Genomic DNA, 19,823 nt, shown 5'->3' on the forward strand with positions numbered 1-19,823 from the left:
GCCTCCGGATTCCCCAGCAAATACCGCCCATTGCATGCAATACAAAAGCGATTCTTTATGCACATGTGCAGAAACCAATTGCGGTTTCCGCTTGCGGATTAAAAAAAATGGCATTATGCTCTGTTTCCCTGTGGATTCTGCATGTACGGCTTCCATTGACTTCCATTGACATTGCAGACGGGCCGTGGATTCCGCAGAGTTCTCTCATTGCTCTGTGGGGCTGACACTGCTGCCGCCGGCCCCATTGAATGCAATGGGAGATTTTGCAGAAGGATAGGCTGCCATACAGTGCATTGACATGCAGGAAAACATCGCTAATATGAATGAACACATTCAAAAGAATCAGGTTCGTATTTGTGCGTCTCGCAACTCACAAATCTCGCACGATTTTCTCGCCAGTGGAAAGGCAGCCTTATAACAACATATTCAGATGCTATGGCATTCATAAACTGTATTGCAGACATTCTATCTCCAGAACAATTGGTGTACATCAATGTATTTTGTATTTTTCCACATTTTAAAGAGAATCTGTCAACTGTCAGCATAAAGTAGCGACAGACGCTGATCCCAAAAGTCTGTCACTTACAGGATAATGTCTGAGGACTTGTGTAGTGAAGCCACTGCGAATGGTGCGAGATCAGTCTGGCTTATTCATGAAGCTCTGCTAGCGTCACCCACACACTGATCGACACTTTCCCTGCTGTTAAATTACATAATGAGAGGTGTGGCAATCATGCCAGTGGGCGAAAATTGCAATACCTTATGAATAAGCGGTACCGATCTCTTGCTTAGCGCCACAATAGAAGTACTCGTTCTACCAAACCTTACCCTGTAGTTCTGGAATTGGAATGTCTGTCACTACTTTATGCTGCTTCTACTGAGGGAAGCACAAAGTACATGACAGGTTCTCTTTAAAGTGTCAGACTTGGGGCTTATTCACACAAACATCTTTGCGCAGGTTATTCCGCAGGCAAATTTTGATTTCAATGGGTCTGTTCACATTTTTATATTTTGCATGCACATTTCATTTGAGTAAAAAATATGCAGTATATTCCATTTTCATGCGTATTGCACATGAGCATAGCACATATTAAACTATCTGAACCTAATTGCCCATTAAAATCCAGTGGAAGCATGTTCGTTTTTTTGTTTTTTTTTGGCGCGTGCAGATAACAATTAACGTGCACAGAGAAAATACAGTGAAACGCACAGGCATGCTCAAACGTCAACAAGCAAATGCGCAGCGCAAATGCACTTATGCCTGTGTGAAGCCAGCCTTAAATATGGCTCTCGACATCAGTCAGTTGATTGTGACTCACAAGGTATAAGAAGTCAGGCGCTCCTACTCCTAAACTTCTGTCCTGTCTTTCCTACCAGCGCTTCAGATCGGAGCGAGCAGACAGTTACTAGGTATTCCCACATCTGCCATTCCTCTCACTCAGACTACGCAGATGTATAATTATAGCCTCACATCAGCTTTAGGCCTCATGCCCACAGGCGGGTCGGATTGTGTATACAGGAGCCCACAGTGGAATCCATCCCTATGCCCAGCTGGCATCCGCTCGTACCTGTATTTTCTTCTTTTCTGTACTGTGAATGGTCCGCACAGCTCAGTCAGACGTGCACAGTACAGATTTTTTTTCCCCTAAACTCCCGCTTTACATGCGGTTGACATTTGCGGACCGGCAGCGGGGTCGGGCGGCTTCCATTGACTTCAGTAGAAGCTGTCTGTGTAAGATCTGTAGGAAAACGGAGCATGCTGAAACCATAGAATTGGTTTCTACTCTTGTACATGAAAAATCATTTTTGCATAGCGTGCTATGGGAGTTGTTTGCTGCGGAATTGGGAGGCGGTCGCTGGCTTGTTTACATGAGAAACCGTTCAGTCGTTCACATGCACTGGGGGGACTGAATGATTAGTGAACGAGCAAACAGTGGCTTTCGTACCTGCATAAAATGAACGAAAATCAAATGATTGATCGTTCGGTTGTTGCAGCGTTTACACTGACGATTATCGTTCATTTTTGGTCTTTAAATGACTTTTTGAGCGACAATCGTTCCATGTAAAAGGGCCTTTCAGGATAATTTGCCCACCAACTGTAATTTAAGAGCTTGATGCCATGAGGTTCTCTTTGCTTTCCTGAACCGATCTGTTGACCATACCTCCGGTGCTCATGCCTTTTATTGTATATTTGTTGTCCTTTTTTAGAGTGACCACTCTGGAGACGCAGGACACTCTCATAGGTGGACATCCCTGGAGCTAGTGAAAGGCACTTACACGACAGACGAGTCGCCCAGTGATATTGCTGAAATTAGACTGGATAAAGCCGTGCCCTTAAAGGTACTAAAACGGGCAACTACACCTTGTAAAATTGCTGTGGGATTTTTCTCATCAAAGCGGTTAAATATTCGATACCTGTATTCCGTAGGAGAACATGAAATACGCAGTGCGCCTGAGAAATTACGGGAGCCGGACAGCTAATGGCGATGGGGGAATGACCACCGTTCAGTGTCCGGATGGTGTGACGTTCACCTTCAGTTCCTGTAGTTTGAGCAGTAATGGTACAAACCAAACCAGGGGGCAAATTCCACAAGTCTTATACTACAGGTTGGTGGTTCTTAGTTATCATTGCTCTGCGTGCGCCATTTTCTGGAATTCTTGAACAAGTAGACAGTCTTTTAACATGCATATTTTGCTTTCTGCTACTTATGTCTGCGTATTCACACTATAGGAGTGAGTATGATGGAGACCTTCAGTCTCAGCTACTGAGTAAGGCCAATGAAGAAGACAAAAACTGCAGCCGGGCCCTTTCTGTGGTAAATGCTGTAACCAGAGCTGCGAAGGACCTGCTGCACAGAGCACTCGCTGTTGATGGTGAGTAGTTTTTTTTTTTTTGTACTGGTTCTTATCGAGTGTACCATATCCAAGATCCTCACCTGCACGGACGATCTGCGGTATTCCGCACACATTGAAACAACATTTGTATGTCTGCTTATGTGAGCGGACAGCGATTTGCGGAAATTAAATCACCGCATGTTCTATTTTTGTGTGGATTCCGCAGAGACGGCTTCCATTTAAGTCAATGGAAGCCATCCAACCCACGGCCCTTTCGCAATGGTCATTGTGGAATGGATTTAAACTCAACGTCATCGCCTAGCGACAGCGCAGGGGAAAAAAACCTAAAAATCTGGACTGCATGTCCAACGATGAGCCGTCCGGACCATCTCCAGTACAGATAAATTTGGGTACATGCAGACTCCAGTCTGGCACAGGGTCTGATTCAGCTAACGCTCCTGCATTCGGGATCCAACCCATTCGTGTGAGACTGACCTTACTTTGGGTGCAGTATTGTGTGTATAAAAAGAAAAAGAAAAAAAAAAAATAAATATATATATATATATATATATATATATATATATATATATATATATATATATATATATATATATAGTGCATGTATGTATTAAAAAAAAAAGGCCCCCACACCGCTGCTCTGGACCTTTTGGTCTTCTATTTACTTCGTTTACCAATGTGACCGCTGCAGTCGATAGGAAGCCTCCACATGGGACTTTATCAGTGACTTACTGTAAACTGAATGAAGTGGCTTCTACATTACAAGCCCATGTGACAGGTTTATGGGATGCCACCTATCAGATGCCGAGGTGCTGAAGCAACACTCCAGTGCCACACTGAATATATTGCTTTTCTAACGTTTTCAGCACAGGGGGCCCAACATTTTTTAAAAAATTAAGTAGGGCAACCCCTTTAAATTCCTCCCCCTCCCAACCTCTCCAAAGATAGATGTGCAATAATGTGTTGACTGCAGCAGAGTTCAGTGTGGCATGAGAAGTCGTGTTATGTACGTGTTATGTATTACTCATTTTTATTTTTTCTTCCCAGCTGATGACATTCCAGAACTGCTTAGTTCCTCCAGTCTGTTTTCTATGCTGCTTCCTCTTCTGATAGCTTATATTGGACCAGTAGCAGCTGCAATTCCAAAAGTAAGAACACATTTTTGGAGGGTGAAATCATTGGGAAAGTCCGAATTGTAAGCGTGGTTCTACGGATTATGTAAAATTCTTTCTTGTGAAGGTGTTTTTGGAGTTGCTTTACACTTACTCTACTTTTTATTATAGGCCGCTGTGGAGGTTTTCGGCCTTGTGCAACAACTGCTACCATCAGTTGCTATTTTAAACCAGAAATACGCACCTCCTCTCTTCAATCCCAATCAGTCCACTGACAGTACAACTGGTAATCAGCCTGAACAGCTCTCTGCATGTACTACCTCCAATCACTATGCTGTGGTGGAAAGCGAACACCCATACAAACCAGCCAGTGTGATGCAATATAAGGTAGGCTTTACCATCAGACTTTTAGATTTTCTTCAAAGGCAAAATGCACTTTTGGACTTTAGACGGCCATTAAAGAAAACTAGAAATACATCCTAAAAGAAAAGCCGGGCTCTCACGGGCAGATTTGGATTGTGGAGTCTATCGCTGTCAGCATGGGAAATCTGCATTGAAAGGCATGCGTCTTTTCCTTTTTCGTTCACACTTGTGGATATGAATTGTGTATTCCGCAAGCGGAAGAAAAATTGACGCTTGCTCTATTTTGCGCGGATGGCCTCCATTGATGTCAATAGTGGCCATCTGACTCGCAGCCTATACGCAATTAACATTGCGTATGGGCTGCGGGTACCCGCTAAGCAAACGGCGCGGGAAATGCAAAAAGACCAAGAAAAAAACCCCTGTACTGCGCATGACCGCCTGTGAGCCGCCACCCGTTACAATACAGTAAGAGCAGGTATGCAGGGTCCTCGGCCAGGCTTGCAGCCGGAATCCACTGTGGGTCCCCCACATACGCAATCTGGTCTGCTCGTGTGAGCCCAGCCTAAGAATGAGAATCGGGATGGTCATATTAGATTTCAACCAGCTTTATCCTTTGTCCTGATGGGAAATGAGCTGCTGACACCTTGGCCGAGCTTGCATATTTCTGGTGGGATCAAGGGAAATGGCTCAGTTGACAAGTATTAATAACTATATCCACTTACTGTCATAGATGGGTCTTTTCTAACTTCAGAGGGGTGGTGTGCCAACGGCTCCTCTCCCAAGACCCATTTCACAGAATTCTAAGCCAGAATGTTTTTTCCTACTGACAGTAAATTGAATGAAATTCCACCGTATGCTGCCGTGTTGTAGAAGGTTTCAGTGAACCGTCTGGGAGATCAGTCTGAATTTCTGAATCCATAAATGAGCATTTATGTTTTCAGGTGTCTTTCCCGGAGTGTGTTAGATGGATATCGGTGGAGTTTGACCCGCAGTGTGGCACAGCTCAGTCTGAAGATGTTTTGCGCCTCATGATCCCAGGGCGAAATGCCCATATCTCAGGTTTTGGACCAAAGTTCCCTGTTCATGAAAGCCTTAATTCTTGGGTGGAACTTAAGAAATTTTCTGGCTCCTCTGGATGGCCAGCTCCTGTCTTAATATTGCCAGGTAAAGTATGAAGTTTAATGTATAGACTTGTGTTGTATTTTAGAAACCCTTCATGCACCTGCTTGTTAAAACAAATGCTAGTAAATAGCACAAGCCAACATAGGTTTTCTGTGATACAAAAATCAATCTGGATGGCTCAACAAAAACTCCAATCCAAATTGTGAGGGGGGGAGAAAATGAACTTAAATGTAGCTTATGATATGTCCTTCTAAACCATGGCACCACCAAACAATCCAACAAAATCCCCACTGCCCTAAATTCTCCACATATTTTTGTGGAAACTGTAACAGCACTAATCGGACCCAAATACTGCTTAAAAAAATCAACACATTATACATCGGACCTGCAAGAATGAGTCAAGTTGAAAATCTATACTGATAAATTGTGTGATTTGTTGAGAGCAAAATTATGCATTAATGATCAGTGGAAACCAAAATTCTCAGCCAATTAAGAGCTGGCGTCAATTTGCAAGAATTTTTTATCACAGCGACTCTTAATGTGACTCACTATCGTGATAGCCCCCATGTGCCTGTATATACTTCTAATGTCTGGGCATGCTCCTCATGAGACACAGATGATGTCCTTGGGGTTCTCCTCCCAGGTCTGGATCAGAGCATCAGTGAGCTGTACAGTTTGTGGCATTACTTGGTGATGCACTGATGCAGAATGTCCAGGAGGTTCTTAGTTGGATTTAAGTCTGGAGAACGTGAAGGCCAGTCAATGGCATCGATGTCTTCCTCCCCTAGGAACTGCCTACATATGAGGCCCACCGCACCAGCAGGTGGTAACTACATCTCGCTGGGCCCTCATTAAGTGAGTTCCTGCGTTTTGTCAGAATTATGCAGACCAGTAGCTCACTGGAGGTAGTTTTGTAGGGCTTCGGCAGTGCTCCCCCTCTTACTTCTTGCGCAAAGGAGCAGATACCAGTCTGATAGGTTGATGCCCTGTCCAGCTCTCCTCGTGTAACTGCCCATGTGCTGATATCTGCTCCTTGCTCTAGAGACTTTTCTGGGATACTTGGCTAATCTTCTTGTGATGGCACGTATGGATGGTACCCATCTTGGAGGAGCAGGACTATCTGTGGCCTGCAAGTATGGTTTAATGCTGCAAGTAGTGACAAGGACACTAAACCCAAAACTAGAGCAGAATCGGTCAGGAAAGATAAAAAGAGTAATCGTCTGTAGCAACAACCTACAAAACCAGTGCACCTACCTGTTGTCGGTTACATTTATATAGAAGCAGATGAAATTGATTTACCATCCCTTTTTTCCTTACTGGACATATTGATATCCGTGAAGTCTAAGTGACTTGGGATTATTCTGTGACGCTTAAGTGTTCCCACAAATTTTTTGAGCAGCGTACTTTCAAGAGTTGGGACCAGAAGGAAACAAGGTAGCGCGCTGTATACTTCCTGGTATAAGAAAGAAGTCTTGTTATCTCAGAAGGTTGCTGCTTGGTCTTCCTGCCATTTTTATTGTCTGAATGGGTTTCGACAGAATAAGATTGGGGAGGTATCTATCTCTGGTATGCCCCGATCCTGACAGGGGTTTGAAAATCGTCACAACATAACGTGTTTCTATTAGGGATGAGCGAGTATACTCGCTAAGGCACTACTCGCTCGAGTAATGTGCCTTAGCCGAGTATCTCCCCGCTCGTCCCGAAAGATTCGGGGGCCGCCGCAGCTGACAAATGAGTTGCGGGGAGCGGGCGGGAGAGAGGGAGAGAGAGATCTCCCCTCCGTTCCTCCCTGCTCTCCCCCGCAGCTCCCCGCTCTGCGCCGGCCCCCGAATCTTTCGGGACGAGCGGGGAGATACTCAGCTAAAGCACATTACTCGGACGAGTAGTGCCTTAGCGAGTATACTTGCTCATCCCTAGTTTCTATCCATGCTGTCACGGGATCCTCAGAGAATCCTAGTCACAAGGAGATTAGAGGTTGTTATATATTTTTATATGAATAAATGTGGCTTTACCTCACAATATATGGGACTGCTGGAAAAGAAATACATTTTATATGTAATTGTAATTTGAACATTATATAAAACCCAAACCGTTAATCAGGTAGACACACTATATGCTTAGTAGTAAAGAGTTGGAATAAAAGTTTTTGCGACTGCAGCCTTTTATGACACCAGCATCACCTTGTTCCTGGAGACTGCCTATAGCAAAGGAACACGTGGTTGAAGTTTTGTGAAAAGATTCACACATAGGCAATTGTAAAATAGTCATAGAATCTTAACCCCTTAGTGATGGCCAATACACCATTTTACTGGCCTCACTAATGGACATACATCTTTTTAAGGCGGTAACTTGGCTAACTACCTATAGCCGGGCTCGTGCTCTGACTGCCAGTTTTGAAATCCTAGCTTTTTAGCCCCTTTTAAATGCCACAATCAATAGCAATTGCAGCATATAGGCAGATGATGGGGAGGGGTATCCTTCCGTCACCCATTAACACACTCCAATGTGATGCCAATGGGTTTCCATGACTGCTGGCAGCCTGACAAAAGCCTCCGTGTCTGCCATGTAACTTGGCTTATAAGGCCCCACTTCCCACAGTCTAATAGACTGTCATAGGCATATTTTTCCCGCAAAGTTTTTTTTAAATGGATAAAATACCAAAGATAAATTTTGTAAGTTGTTTTTTGCTTTTTTTTTTTTTTTTTTTTTTTACAGTTCATAATGGGTACAATGGCATTTGTCTTTATCCAGATAATGAAAATGTTTATTGCACAGGGTTGAATTTTTTTTTTTTTTTTTTTGTTTGCCTCCCAAAAAACAACATAAATAGCAATCCAAAATTCATACACACCTCAAACTGGTACCAATAAAAACAGCTCTTCCCACAAAATACAAGACCTCACACAGCTTTGATCTTGGAATGTGGCAATGCAGATGAAATTGTTCTTTAAAAATGTGTTTTTTATTGTGCAAAAGTAGTATAAAAAAATTAAATAAATAAAATGATCTATACTTTGTATTACAGTAAACGTGCTGCTGATCCAGATTACAAAGTTATGTTTGTTTTATACCGATTGTTGAACGTTGTAAAAGCAAAACCCCAAAACAATGCCAGAATTTCTGGACGTCTTTTCCATCTCCACCCCCAAAAAAATGTAATAAAAGTTTTACATTAAATTAACTCCAGAGTGGTGCCAAAAAAAGCCCACATAAAGCTATGTCAAGTTATGGCACTTGCAATGCAACAATTACAATTGCTTGGTCCCTAAACAAAAAAAAATAGGCTTGTCACTAAGAGGTTAAAGACATATGCTAAAACCATATAAGTACTTTGGCTATATCAGTAATGCTTTGGTTTCTGTAAAACATTGCAAGTGTCTGAATATTTTCTAGTAACCTTATACTTCTGCAACATTCCATTTAGAAACCTGCTGAGTGCCTGTCCTGTGTGACTACTGACAGCTTGCTGATCAGCTGAGACCTGCAGCATTAAAGTGGTGTTCAGGACTTCTACTATTGAGGACTTCTCCTAAGGATAGGTCATCAATAGTTGATCCGGCGGGGGCCGTTATTTGGTATCCCTGCCGGTCAGTTGATCAGCCAGCCCACTTTAGGTGCAGCGGGCTAGTAGCCGCCATCAGTTGTGAAGGCTGCAAGTAACATAGAACTTCACACCTGTTGAAATCAATGGGAGCGACGTCTCCTATTACACTTCCGGCTCCTCATTGCAGTCAGGACTAGAGGTGTAGCATAGGAGGCAGCACTCCCATTGTTATCAGTGGTAGTGAAGCCGGCTATTGTACTTCCTAACTGGACCACCAATGATTGCATCCACCCACTGCACTGGCAGCATGCTAGATGATCAGCAGCTTGTTTCTCAAGAATAGAAAAGACTCAAATGTTTTAACCTTTTGAACTCGCTACTTGATGGTAAAGGTTTCATATATGGGCCACATCATGAAGCCTTTGTTTAAGCTTTGTCTTAACCTTTATAATTCGTATTCGGTACTAGAGGTGCAAAACTGTACGATCGGCAAGTCAGAATATGCGTAAATTGTTCATCAGAAGAAACCGATTTCATGCAGACACTAAAAAAGCTTTCTAGAAAATATTGTTTTACTTTACTGTCTATAACCCACAGTGTTCAGACTTTATCATTAAGCTGCATATAACTTTATTTCCATGCACAAAATATATATCACAGCAGAAAAAAAGAGAACGTACACATTGATGACTGTTTAGCGAATAACACAATGCTTACTTGTCGAACTTGCCTGTTGCCTTTCTATAACTTTTAATGCCTCCGTTCCTTAGGATTGTCAGTGTATGTTGTAATGTGCAGATAACAGGATTTCATTTAATATACTTTTTAGGAAATGAGGCTTTGTTTTCTCTTGAAACGGCATCAGACTACGTTAAAGATGAAAAGGCCTGTTTTTATGGCTTTAAATGTTTTGCTATTGGATACGAATTTAGTCCTGGAACGGATGAGGTGAGTGCTTTAATCTCTATATCCAGCTTACTATTGCCATTGATGAACCCATTAGACAGCAGTGATGTCTTTTTGTATCAGTAATTCATAGGCTTTATTCTATGCATGCTTTTATTTATGGTGCTGCATCAGACGCCTGGCACGGGTATCCCATGTCTGTTGCAGCAGGAACCTTGCCATCGCAGGGTAGTGATGGGTTGCTAAGGCAGCCAGAGGTCTAACAATAGCCTTTGGGTCTTCCCTCTGTGAGAGCCCATTAGATTCTGTTAGTATCAGTACTGAAATATTAAACACAATCGGATCTGGGGGACCTGCTTTAGGCCGCCTGCAGACAGCCGGGTCGGATCGGGCTGCGAGAATTCGAGCGTCTGCAGAGAGCAGCGTGACACTCGCCTGCTCCCGCGGCCTCGGCTCTTTCATGTGCCAGCTGCCGGGCAGCCGGCGTAGAGCGGAGCCGGTGGCCGGTGAGTGACGTTTTTGTGTGGGGCTCTGCGAGCCCCGCACAGAAAGAGCATGCCGCGATTTGTTTGCATCGCGGCCGTCTGCATGGATTGCGTTTGTTAACACAATCTTATGGCAGCTTCCAGGGGCGGAAATTTCGTGGGAAATCCCGCCGCGGAATTTCCGCCCGTCTGCAGGCGGCCTTATAGTATATTTACTTATGACAGATCTGTTGCAGAAATTTCTGGAACTGAAAATCCATTCCATAAATATTAGTGAGGTTGTTTCTGCAACAAGTGCATTGATTTCTTTAAGCCACATATAGCAGAATGAAATGGTTGCATACATTTTGTGCTGTCTGGATATAAATGGGCTTTTTATTTTTTTTACATCTTTACTAATGACCTATAATTAGAAAAACATGTTTGTTTGGTTTTTTTTGTTTGTTTTTACATGTGTATGTTTGGGGGACTAATCTGTGCTCATAGAAAAATATGGTATAAATGGTGATGGGTCCTCTAGTGTTACAGCTCCTTCATTTTAAAGATCAGTGGGGTCCGGATAATAGAATTGTAGCTTGTTTGTGTTTGTTCTATCACAATGAGTGTGCATCTAAAAATGAGAAGTGATTTCAGGGTATAGGTTTTTTCCATAATTCTGTTAGTGTTCAGTAATTGTTCTGTTTACTTTACTTTCAGGGGATTATTCAGCTAGAGAAGGAGTTGGCCAACCTGGGAGGCATATGTGCTGCCGCATTAATGAAGAAAGATCTGGCTCTCCCCATTGGTAAGATTAACACTGACCTGACAGTCTGTTAAAGGGTCACTGACCTATAATATGACTAGAGAGATTGGCAGTGCACCACCTGTACAGACCCTTTGTCACCCCCATTGCCACTTCTTCTGTAGGACTTGTGAAAATGTATAGATGACACTAGAGGCTCTTCTCTAATTGGCCCTGCCACTAAAACAGAAGGGGGGTTGTACAACAGATGCTCTTTCCTAATTGGTCTTCACCCTGGGGTTGGGTGGGACTAGACACAATTCATGAAAATTGAGGACTAGCCCTCTATGTGGCTGCTACTAATAAAATGGCGCAGATATATACCGCAGACATATCGCTGTAATCGGTGTGCCTGCCAGAGGGCAGCCAAAAGATGCCAGATTTCCATTATGTGCCACTGTCTTGTGACTGTGGCACTTCAGTATGAAGTTGCAGCAGTGCTTGAGAAAGGAGATGGAGTTACCTGAAATCGCCACAGGCATGTTGACCCACCAACCTCCATATGCTATCTGAAAGGAGTGCATGTTGTATATCATTAAGAACTTTTGAATATTCAATGTATGTGCTGATTGTCCTGTATTACTTTTACTACTTTCATATATAAAAATTAATTGAATAAGCGCCAAGAAGTCATTTGTGCCATAATTACATTTATCCAATACTGCTGTGGCATGTGGAGAAACCTAAACATGTAAAGACTGTGTAGTCCTATTTAAGCTAAGGATTGTACCACACTTGATCTGATTTGTGAGGCCGCAGTAGAGAGCTTGATGAGCCATGGCTTAGACTTTAGTCTAGGGGTAGGTGATTTGAGACTGACTTAAATAGAGGAATATAGTAAAGCAGCTCTAATTCATTTTGTTTAGCTGCAGTATAAAGGAAAATTAAATCTGTGGACATTTGCAGGAATAACAAAATCGCTAATGTCCTTTCAGCCTGTGAAACCCATCCTATAATGAGCGAATACATGTGTAGGCTGGAGGTGAAAGGGGGCAGCGGACCCTAAGGCTGGGTTCAGGCAGGGCGGATTCCCATCGGAAATCTCGCGGTTTGGCCGCAGCAAAAATTGCGAGATTTCCGCCGGGAGAACCGCCGTGGTTTAAGCCTTGGTGGCTTTGAAGCGGCTCAGCCGCATGCTTTTCCGTTGCGGCCGACGCTCCCATAGAGAGCGCGGCCGCGATGTAAATAAACAAGAAAAAAAAAGTAAATAGACATGCTGCATCTTTTGAAACCACGGCGGCTGCAGTTTCAACCGGATTTACCGCAGCGGATTAGCCGTCCCGTGTGGACGAGATTTCTGAGAAATCTCATCCACATGGCTGGCTAATCCCGAGATTAGCGGCCGCGGGCGGATCTGCTGCGGCAAAACCGTGGCAAATCCGCCCTGTGTGAATCCAGCCTAACGCTACACTGTTCTGAACAGTGGGGCGGTTCATGCCTCCTTCCAGGTATACACATGCATTCCTAGGACAGGTTGCACAGATAGCAGCCTTTTTGTAGAATTCCTGTACAGAAGCCTAACTTCACTTTTATATGACCTTTCAGAATAAGCTGCTGCCATGTTTTTGTACATGCGTAGCACTATTTCTTATCCACGTAATTGGAGGACACAACAACACCTTGAGTATAGCTGCTGCCACTAGGAGACGCAATGTTATTCCCTCCTCTAAGAAGACTAAATGAAACAGAGCAGCACTAACCTCTTTGCTTCCCGTCACCTAAGATTCCTGCCTGCTCCCGCATATCTAGCGATCTCTCACCACTAAGTGGCAGTTGCTACAGTTTTGACCTGGGGGAGCCTAAGCGAATAGAATGAAGATGAGATGAGTAAACTGGAATAGGTAAATATGGTGTCATCGCCCACTACCCTTCTATACACCTTATCGCCTTCAGCTTCTCTTAATGGCCCTCCTGGCTGTGTTACTTCACTTCTAGTTTGGTAGTTCCCTCTACTAACCTCCTCCTCTCTGACCCTTGATCTGGTGTCTCCCTCTGTTATCTTTGGCCCCCTTCTATGCCCATCAGTCTGTCTTGCCCTTATGGTCCACCCAGCTATTTCCCTCTCGCCGGTCAAGGATATTGTTTCTCCACAGCGTCAAAGACCCTTTTCCCGCTAATATGTACCTGTTCCGGTGGGACAGAGGACTCCAGATCTTTCACAGCTCTCCACTTTTCAGGGGCTCATTGTACATTGGCAATGCATCCCACACCTCTGATCAGGTCAGCGCTACAAATTGAAGCCCTGGCTTCTAAGCTTTCATGGGCTGAGCTTGGGAGGTGGGACTGGTCCCCAGTGCTAGTGGGGGCATAACTGCCATGGTGGAAACAGAGCTTCCTTTTGCCAGGCTACCTCTAATTGAGGCCCGAGATTCTGGGCTTGTACAGGCCATAATTGGGGGCAGGTCTTCCTGTTGCCGCACACTGGTGGGGGTAGAACTTCCTGTTAGCATGCTGTTGAGGGTCAAGCTGCTTCTCCACGTTGACCAGTATTGGTCACATTTGCAAATGCAGCCATCAAGCTGCCATAATATCGCCTTCTAAAGTAGTAATTGTATTATGGCTAGACTCTGCCCAAGGTCAGGACATTGACCCTGCTGCTTTAGGGCCTAACCTTGATGATTTTATCTTGGTACATAATAGGAAATCATCTCTCCGATTCCTCTTGTAGGCGCCAGTCTCTTCCAGACAGGGCACTATCTGTAGATTCTCTCCATTTGAGAGCTATCACTCACACACTTTTCTCATATGGTATACAAGCCTTAGACAACTTGGTCTCACCCCATACTGGTGATCCTTTTCTCAGTCCATCAATCTTCCCTTCTGGGAGCAGTTTCAACTTGTTGAAACTGAGTCTGGAGCATCTTGGGTCTTTTGATTCGCTAGCGCGGCTTCTTCTCCAGCTTTGAAAAAAAAAAGGGGGGGATCTACACATTCTGTGTACTGCTATGGTACAGTTTCTGCAAAAACCCTTTCTTGTGATCATCTTGGGTCTTCAGGCTATTCTTCGGTTCCTTAGGCACCAGTTATACTCCACACAGAGTCGCTCGAAGATTACTGCAGCAATGGCTTCGCAAGAGGACTAAAGAATACTTTGCCACATACTGAGTGAGTATCCCGTAACCGCTCTCCTGACCTTATACATCCAAGAGCAGACAGCTTGAGGGCTAGCTCAAACAGCCGAGAACAAAGCCGGCCCTGCCAGCCTTCAGAAGGTCCAAGTAGTTCGTCTTTTTCAATGTCGGTTTGCCCTTAATCTTGGATCATCTTTTTCAATGTCTGTTTGCCCTTAATCTTGGTTTGTCTTTTTGAGAGGTGAGTTCTGTCTCTTCCTGCAGCTCTTACAGAAATATATCCTCTAGGAATCGCTCATACTATACCTCCTCCTGGTAGTATACCATTCTTGGGACCTTATTTGGGTCCGGGATACATTTCTAGGATTTACCAACATAGGTAATCTGTCCGTCTTCTCTAAACTTGTTTGATCTTTTTCCATCTTGTGTAGTGTTCTCCTTAATCTGTCAATATCCAGTTGCTGCAGAGCGTAACTGTTAAGACAAGGGTATCACCCACCCTTGTCCATACCATCCTACTAAATTTGCAGACACCTTCTTGACAATTGGCATATTCTTTGGGCTTCCTAATGATAGGGCCACTTTTCCCAACAGATTAAACCCCTGGTGGGGCAAGCCCTCAGGGAGCAACAGGCTGACTGCACTTCCTTTTAATTTTTCCCACCCTTTGGATACGGCTCTGGAATGTCCCATGATCTTGCTGTGTAACCCAATGGCGCAGACAGGAAAACAGGATTTTTTTTACCTACCATAAAATCAGTTTCTCGTCATGTTCATTGGCAGACACTGCACCCACCCAATTGCTTTTTTTTTTTCCTCTCAGGTGTTTTTCTCTACAGGAATTTTTGATTCGGTTGGTTCTTTTGTGGCAATACTGGCCTTCTGTCTGTTTTGATTACCTTAGTCTATATTTAGATATTTAGATGGATGGATAGATAATCTGTATTCTCTCCTACTGCTTATGTACAAACTGATTTAGTGCCTGCCCCCTAGTAGTAGCAGCTATACCCAAGGTCTTGCTATAACTCCCAATAAACTTGTCAGCAAATGGATTTTATGGTAAGTAACAAAATTCTGCTACTAGCCATTAATGACTTGTGTCCTAGATTTATCGCAATTGTTTTCTCCTCTGCCAGCTGTGTATCTAATTTCTAGTTCTCTGAGCTGGTTGGGAGGAAATTAGCTGTTATGTTGTCCCTATTAGAAAGCAGAATTTGCCTTTTTCTAACACTGTAGCGTACACAGAGGAATAACATCATGGAGGACAATGGAGAAGTACTTGGCAGTGTGGATGTGATTGCACTAGCTGTAAATCACCAGAAAGCTGCTGTCACATCTGTTTGAGTCTCTCCCTTCTTTTTACCCAACCCTCTCCATTGACTTCTATGGATGACATGAATCATCCCTCTCTTTCACTTCCTGATTTTTGTCTTATCAGGCAGTGCACAGCAATTTAGAAGTAAGGGTAACTCTAGTGGCCAGCACTTCAAAGGGATTCTTCATCTCAAAAACATTTAGTTTAGGTAAATAAAATGATTGCAGTTTTGCTAGTTATCACATTGGCTCCCATATTAACACAAGTTGTCTCAAGGTGCAGTGAGGTCATACATCAGTATCTCCTGGCCGGAATTGCTCTTATTAAACAATTTACCTTTTTATCAAATTAATCTTTTATAAATTAAAACTTTTTGTTGGTAAATAGATTGTTTAAAGTTAATGTACGTGGGTGAATACATTTTAACCTCTTTTTATGGAATAGGGAGTGAATTGGAAGAAGACCTGGAGATTGTTGAAGAGGCTGCTTTGCAGGTAAAATGCTGATCGTTTTGTAACTCATATCTACGGCTGAGAAGCTTGTGCGAGATTTGTCCGTTGCGAGACTTACAAATCTCGCACGAATATGAAACCCATATAACACATATAAAAGCCTGCCGTATCTTTTTGTGTTCCTCAGAATGCATTGCCTCATTGTTTTCAATGGGATATGCACGCGAGTGCGATTTGAGGTTTCCCATCGAAAACCGTGAGAAAACTTGCCGATCCTCTGCGCAAAAGAGGATTTCTACTTTACTGAAGTGATGGGATGTGGGTTTACCAGAAGTACACCTCGCATCGCAGTGAAAATGTACATTGGCGAGTGCAGTATCAAGCAGAGTTTTTCAGCCCAATATCGCGTATGCCTGTGTATAGGTAGCTTACATGGAGACTACTTCTAGTTCAGCTATAGCTTGATAGATAAAATTGGAAAGATTGACTCTAGGGAAACAATGAGTTGCATGCAACTGCATGGACTCCTGAGATCTGTCACTCAATAGTTAAAATTGGAGTGTCATGCTTCAAAAAGTCCATGTATATTGTGCCCACGTTCCTACTTGGGGGAATTATAGGCAAATATGAATGTTAACAAATGGATGTTGACACTTCTATCACTTAAGGGGTTGTGTCCTTTCTTACCCGTCCTTATGCTGTTTCATAGGAGCTGACCAGAAATTGCTGAAAATTCTTAAATAATTTGAGTAAAGGGAATCTGTTGGCTCACATTTGTTGTCCACATTTCAGACGTGTTCTAGAGCAGGAAGAACTGAGCAGATTCATATATAGTTTTATGGGAAAAGAATCAGTACAACTTGTGTTATGTTCATTTAAAACTTGACCCATTCTGAGCTGAACAATCCAATGGGCGGTCTTATCAGTGATTGACAGCTATCTGTGTATGAGTGGAATTCTAGAAATCCCATCTATACTCTGCAGAGAAAATCCTCACATGCTGTCAATTTACGCCATGGGTCTTCACAGCAAATTTGATCCCTACAAACAAGGCTGTGAAATCTGCAGCAAATCCACGTTGAACTCCACACCACTTGGTACAAATCTATTACTGCTGATTTTCTGCTGTGGAAAGTCCACTGAAAATCCACAAAATGTGAACATAGTCTTTTATAGTGTGTTCTTCTTTTATTAGGTTTGCAAAACTCATTCTGGGATTTTGGGCAAGGGCCTTGCTCTATCACATTCTCCAACCATTCTGGAGGCCCTAGAGGGAAATCTACCACTGCAGATACAAAGCAATGAGCAGTCCTTTCTTGAAGACTTCATCACGTGTGTGCCTGGATCAAGTGGTGGGCGATTGGCAAGGTATGCCTTCATTTTACCAACTGAAAGGGTGTTCTCTCAGTTTCTGTGACCCTTGACTGGTGATTGTCTTACTGTTGAAGCATGAGATGCACTGCAAGTATAAAACTTGTATTATAAATTTGCATTATAATCCATTATATCCAGATGTTAGATAGTAAATACCAGGAATATTGTGAAAAGCCACCCAACACCACTTTACAAACATGGGAGCCTTCATGCAATTTTGCTTCAAAGCTTAGTATTTTGCATCTCAAAAAAGCATACAAAGTGCCTGTTTGTGTATTTAAATCTTTTGAGTCACAAAAAATGGGCAAATGTGCTACTTGGGTGACAACCAAATGTGACAATCACATAGGGCACATACTCTCCTTTTTAAGAAGTGATGCTGAAAGGAAGAAAAGTTCCCTTATCTCCCCCCCCCCCTCCCCCGCATGGTCACTGGAGGCTGAGAGATGACCGTAATGAGGAATAACAAGCAATGGTTGGACAACTTGTTTGTTTTTCTTAACGTGTATATATACCACTTTTTTAATCATTTTTTTATTGGCCTCCTGCAGATGGCCGGGTCGGATCCTGCTGCAAGAATTCTCGCAGCGGGATGCGAGTTGTGCCCCTGCAGTGACCACCATGGCTCACCTGCTTTACCGGCTCCTCCACTCTGCTATGCGTAGTGCAGAGCCAGCGTGTCACTAGTGATATTTCTGTACAGGCCTCTGCAAGACCCTATGTCTGCATAGGATTGCAATCTCTAATGCAATCCTATGGCAGCGGGCACAGGCGGAACTTCTGAGGGAATTTCCACCTGTGTGTATTTGGCCATTTTGGAGAAGCAACATGAACAGAAAACTGCTATTTTGGCATTTTTATTTTTTTTTAAGCTATTTTTTTTTCAAAATATACCATGCAGAATAAAGTAATATTTTATAGTACGGGTTGTTATGGATTTGGTGCTACCAAGAGTTGGGTTTGTGTGTGGTTAAAAACCACAGCATTTGCAGGGTTAAACAGTGTAGAAGAGGGATTTAGATGAACAAGTCCTCACCTTTACACTCCTTTTCTACAAAAGACGACCCCTTTCCACCCCTCCCCACTCCAGGTAAACCACAGACTTTTTCTGCTGCCTACTTGTCCTCAGCCCTCCTGCCCCACCTCTGCTCTGCACACCGACTGAAAAGTGACAGTTGTAAATTTAGTATTTTCAACCCCACTTCTTACGGCTGTAGTTCTGATTCTGTAAGCGCTACATGCTTGTGTTTTAAAGCCAAGGATCTTTGCTGTAAAATGATGCCTAAAACATGTCAATAGCACTGATAGAACTGGAGCAACAGCCGTTTGAAATAGAACGAGCTCTGTTTGTCCAAAACTCTGATGTCCTTATACTGCAGAATCGAAGAAGCTGGTCTTAAACTGGAAGGGAGTTAAAGTCTAGAAATACGAAAGTTAATATGGTCACCAATTTAATGTAACTTCAGACTATGCTTTTTTTCTTCACTGTAAGCTTTTACCAAAATTATATTGTTCCCATCATTAGGTGGCTTCAACCAGACTCCTATGCTGATCCACAGAAGACGTCATTAATTCTTAATAAAGATGATATTCGATGTGGCTGGCCCACTACCATAACAGTACAAACAAAGGATCAGTACGGGGATGTTGTTCATGTACCTAATATGAAGGTATGTTGACTGAAGAGTTACATATTTCAAGGTGCTTTTGGCACTCAGTGTCATACATTGAAAAATATTTTAATTAAGTGATGTATGCTTGTAACGAATATATTGTTAAATATCATTGAAGAGCAGAGTTCTGCGCATTTACATTTGTGCTTTGTCTCTTTTTTAGGTTGAGGTGAAAGCTGTCCCTGTGTCACAAAAAAAGACATCTCTGCAGCAAGAGCAAATAAAAAAACTTCCCCGGATACCAGGCAGCCCATCGTCTTCTACATCCTCAGTTGCTGATATGACATTTGGTGGCCTTCCATCACCTAAACTTGATGCTTCCTATGAACCAGTGATCGTAAAGGAAGCCCGTTACATTGCAGTCACAATGATGAAGGTATGAATATTAAATGAGCCCTGCTTAAAGAGGTTTGTTCAATGCTAGAAAAAAAATGGTCTACGGTTTTCCTCGAAACGCCACCGTGTATGACCGTAGACCTGTATCTGGTATTTCGTTTTCCTTCCATTGAAGTGAATGGAGCTGAATTGCAATACCACAGCCCGTAAAAAGATGTGCCGTTTCTGCAAATGCAGTAGACCTACTTTTCTGCTCCTGGACAAACCCCTTTAATGTCTTGACTAGATCAGTTGTATATGGCAGATGTGGACGAGGTTTGTATAGGACTGGCTCAGAAGCCAAGCCCACTCCATACAGGGCCATTGTTGGCTGTCTTCGACAGCTGACACACGGCCGCTGCAGCAGCGATCAGAATTTACTCCAATCACAACTGTT

The 19,823-nt window shown here is 43.1% G+C and overlaps 1 protein-coding gene across 5 annotated transcripts in view; it reads left to right on the forward strand.

The window, feature by feature from the left end:
• The window catches only part of MYCBP2 (MYC binding protein 2), a 196,032-nt gene that overhangs the window by 97,306 nt on the left and 78,903 nt on the right, over nucleotides 1-19,823 (forward strand). For all 5 annotated transcript variants that reach the window (XM_066580830.1, XM_066580838.1, XM_066580848.1 and 2 more), the window contains 12 exons: nucleotides 2,209-2,340; nucleotides 2,429-2,607; nucleotides 2,732-2,874; nucleotides 3,901-4,001; nucleotides 4,137-4,352; nucleotides 5,270-5,492; nucleotides 9,824-9,942; nucleotides 11,082-11,169; nucleotides 15,997-16,046; nucleotides 17,200-17,372; nucleotides 18,904-19,048; nucleotides 19,215-19,427. In XM_066580830.1, coding sequence (XP_066436927.1) covers nucleotides 2,209-2,340; nucleotides 2,429-2,607; nucleotides 2,732-2,874; nucleotides 3,901-4,001; nucleotides 4,137-4,352; nucleotides 5,270-5,492; nucleotides 9,824-9,942; nucleotides 11,082-11,169; nucleotides 15,997-16,046; nucleotides 17,200-17,372; nucleotides 18,904-19,048; nucleotides 19,215-19,427 — 1,782 coding nt within the window. The remainder of the gene's footprint in view (nucleotides 1-2,208; nucleotides 2,341-2,428; nucleotides 2,608-2,731; nucleotides 2,875-3,900; nucleotides 4,002-4,136; nucleotides 4,353-5,269; nucleotides 5,493-9,823; nucleotides 9,943-11,081; nucleotides 11,170-15,996; nucleotides 16,047-17,199; nucleotides 17,373-18,903; nucleotides 19,049-19,214; nucleotides 19,428-19,823) is intronic.

Source organism: Eleutherodactylus coqui, chromosome 1 (assembly GCF_035609145.1).
Source record: "Eleutherodactylus coqui strain aEleCoq1 chromosome 1, aEleCoq1.hap1, whole genome shotgun sequence".
Classification (NCBI taxonomy): Eukaryota; Metazoa; Chordata; class Amphibia; order Anura; family Eleutherodactylidae; genus Eleutherodactylus; species Eleutherodactylus coqui.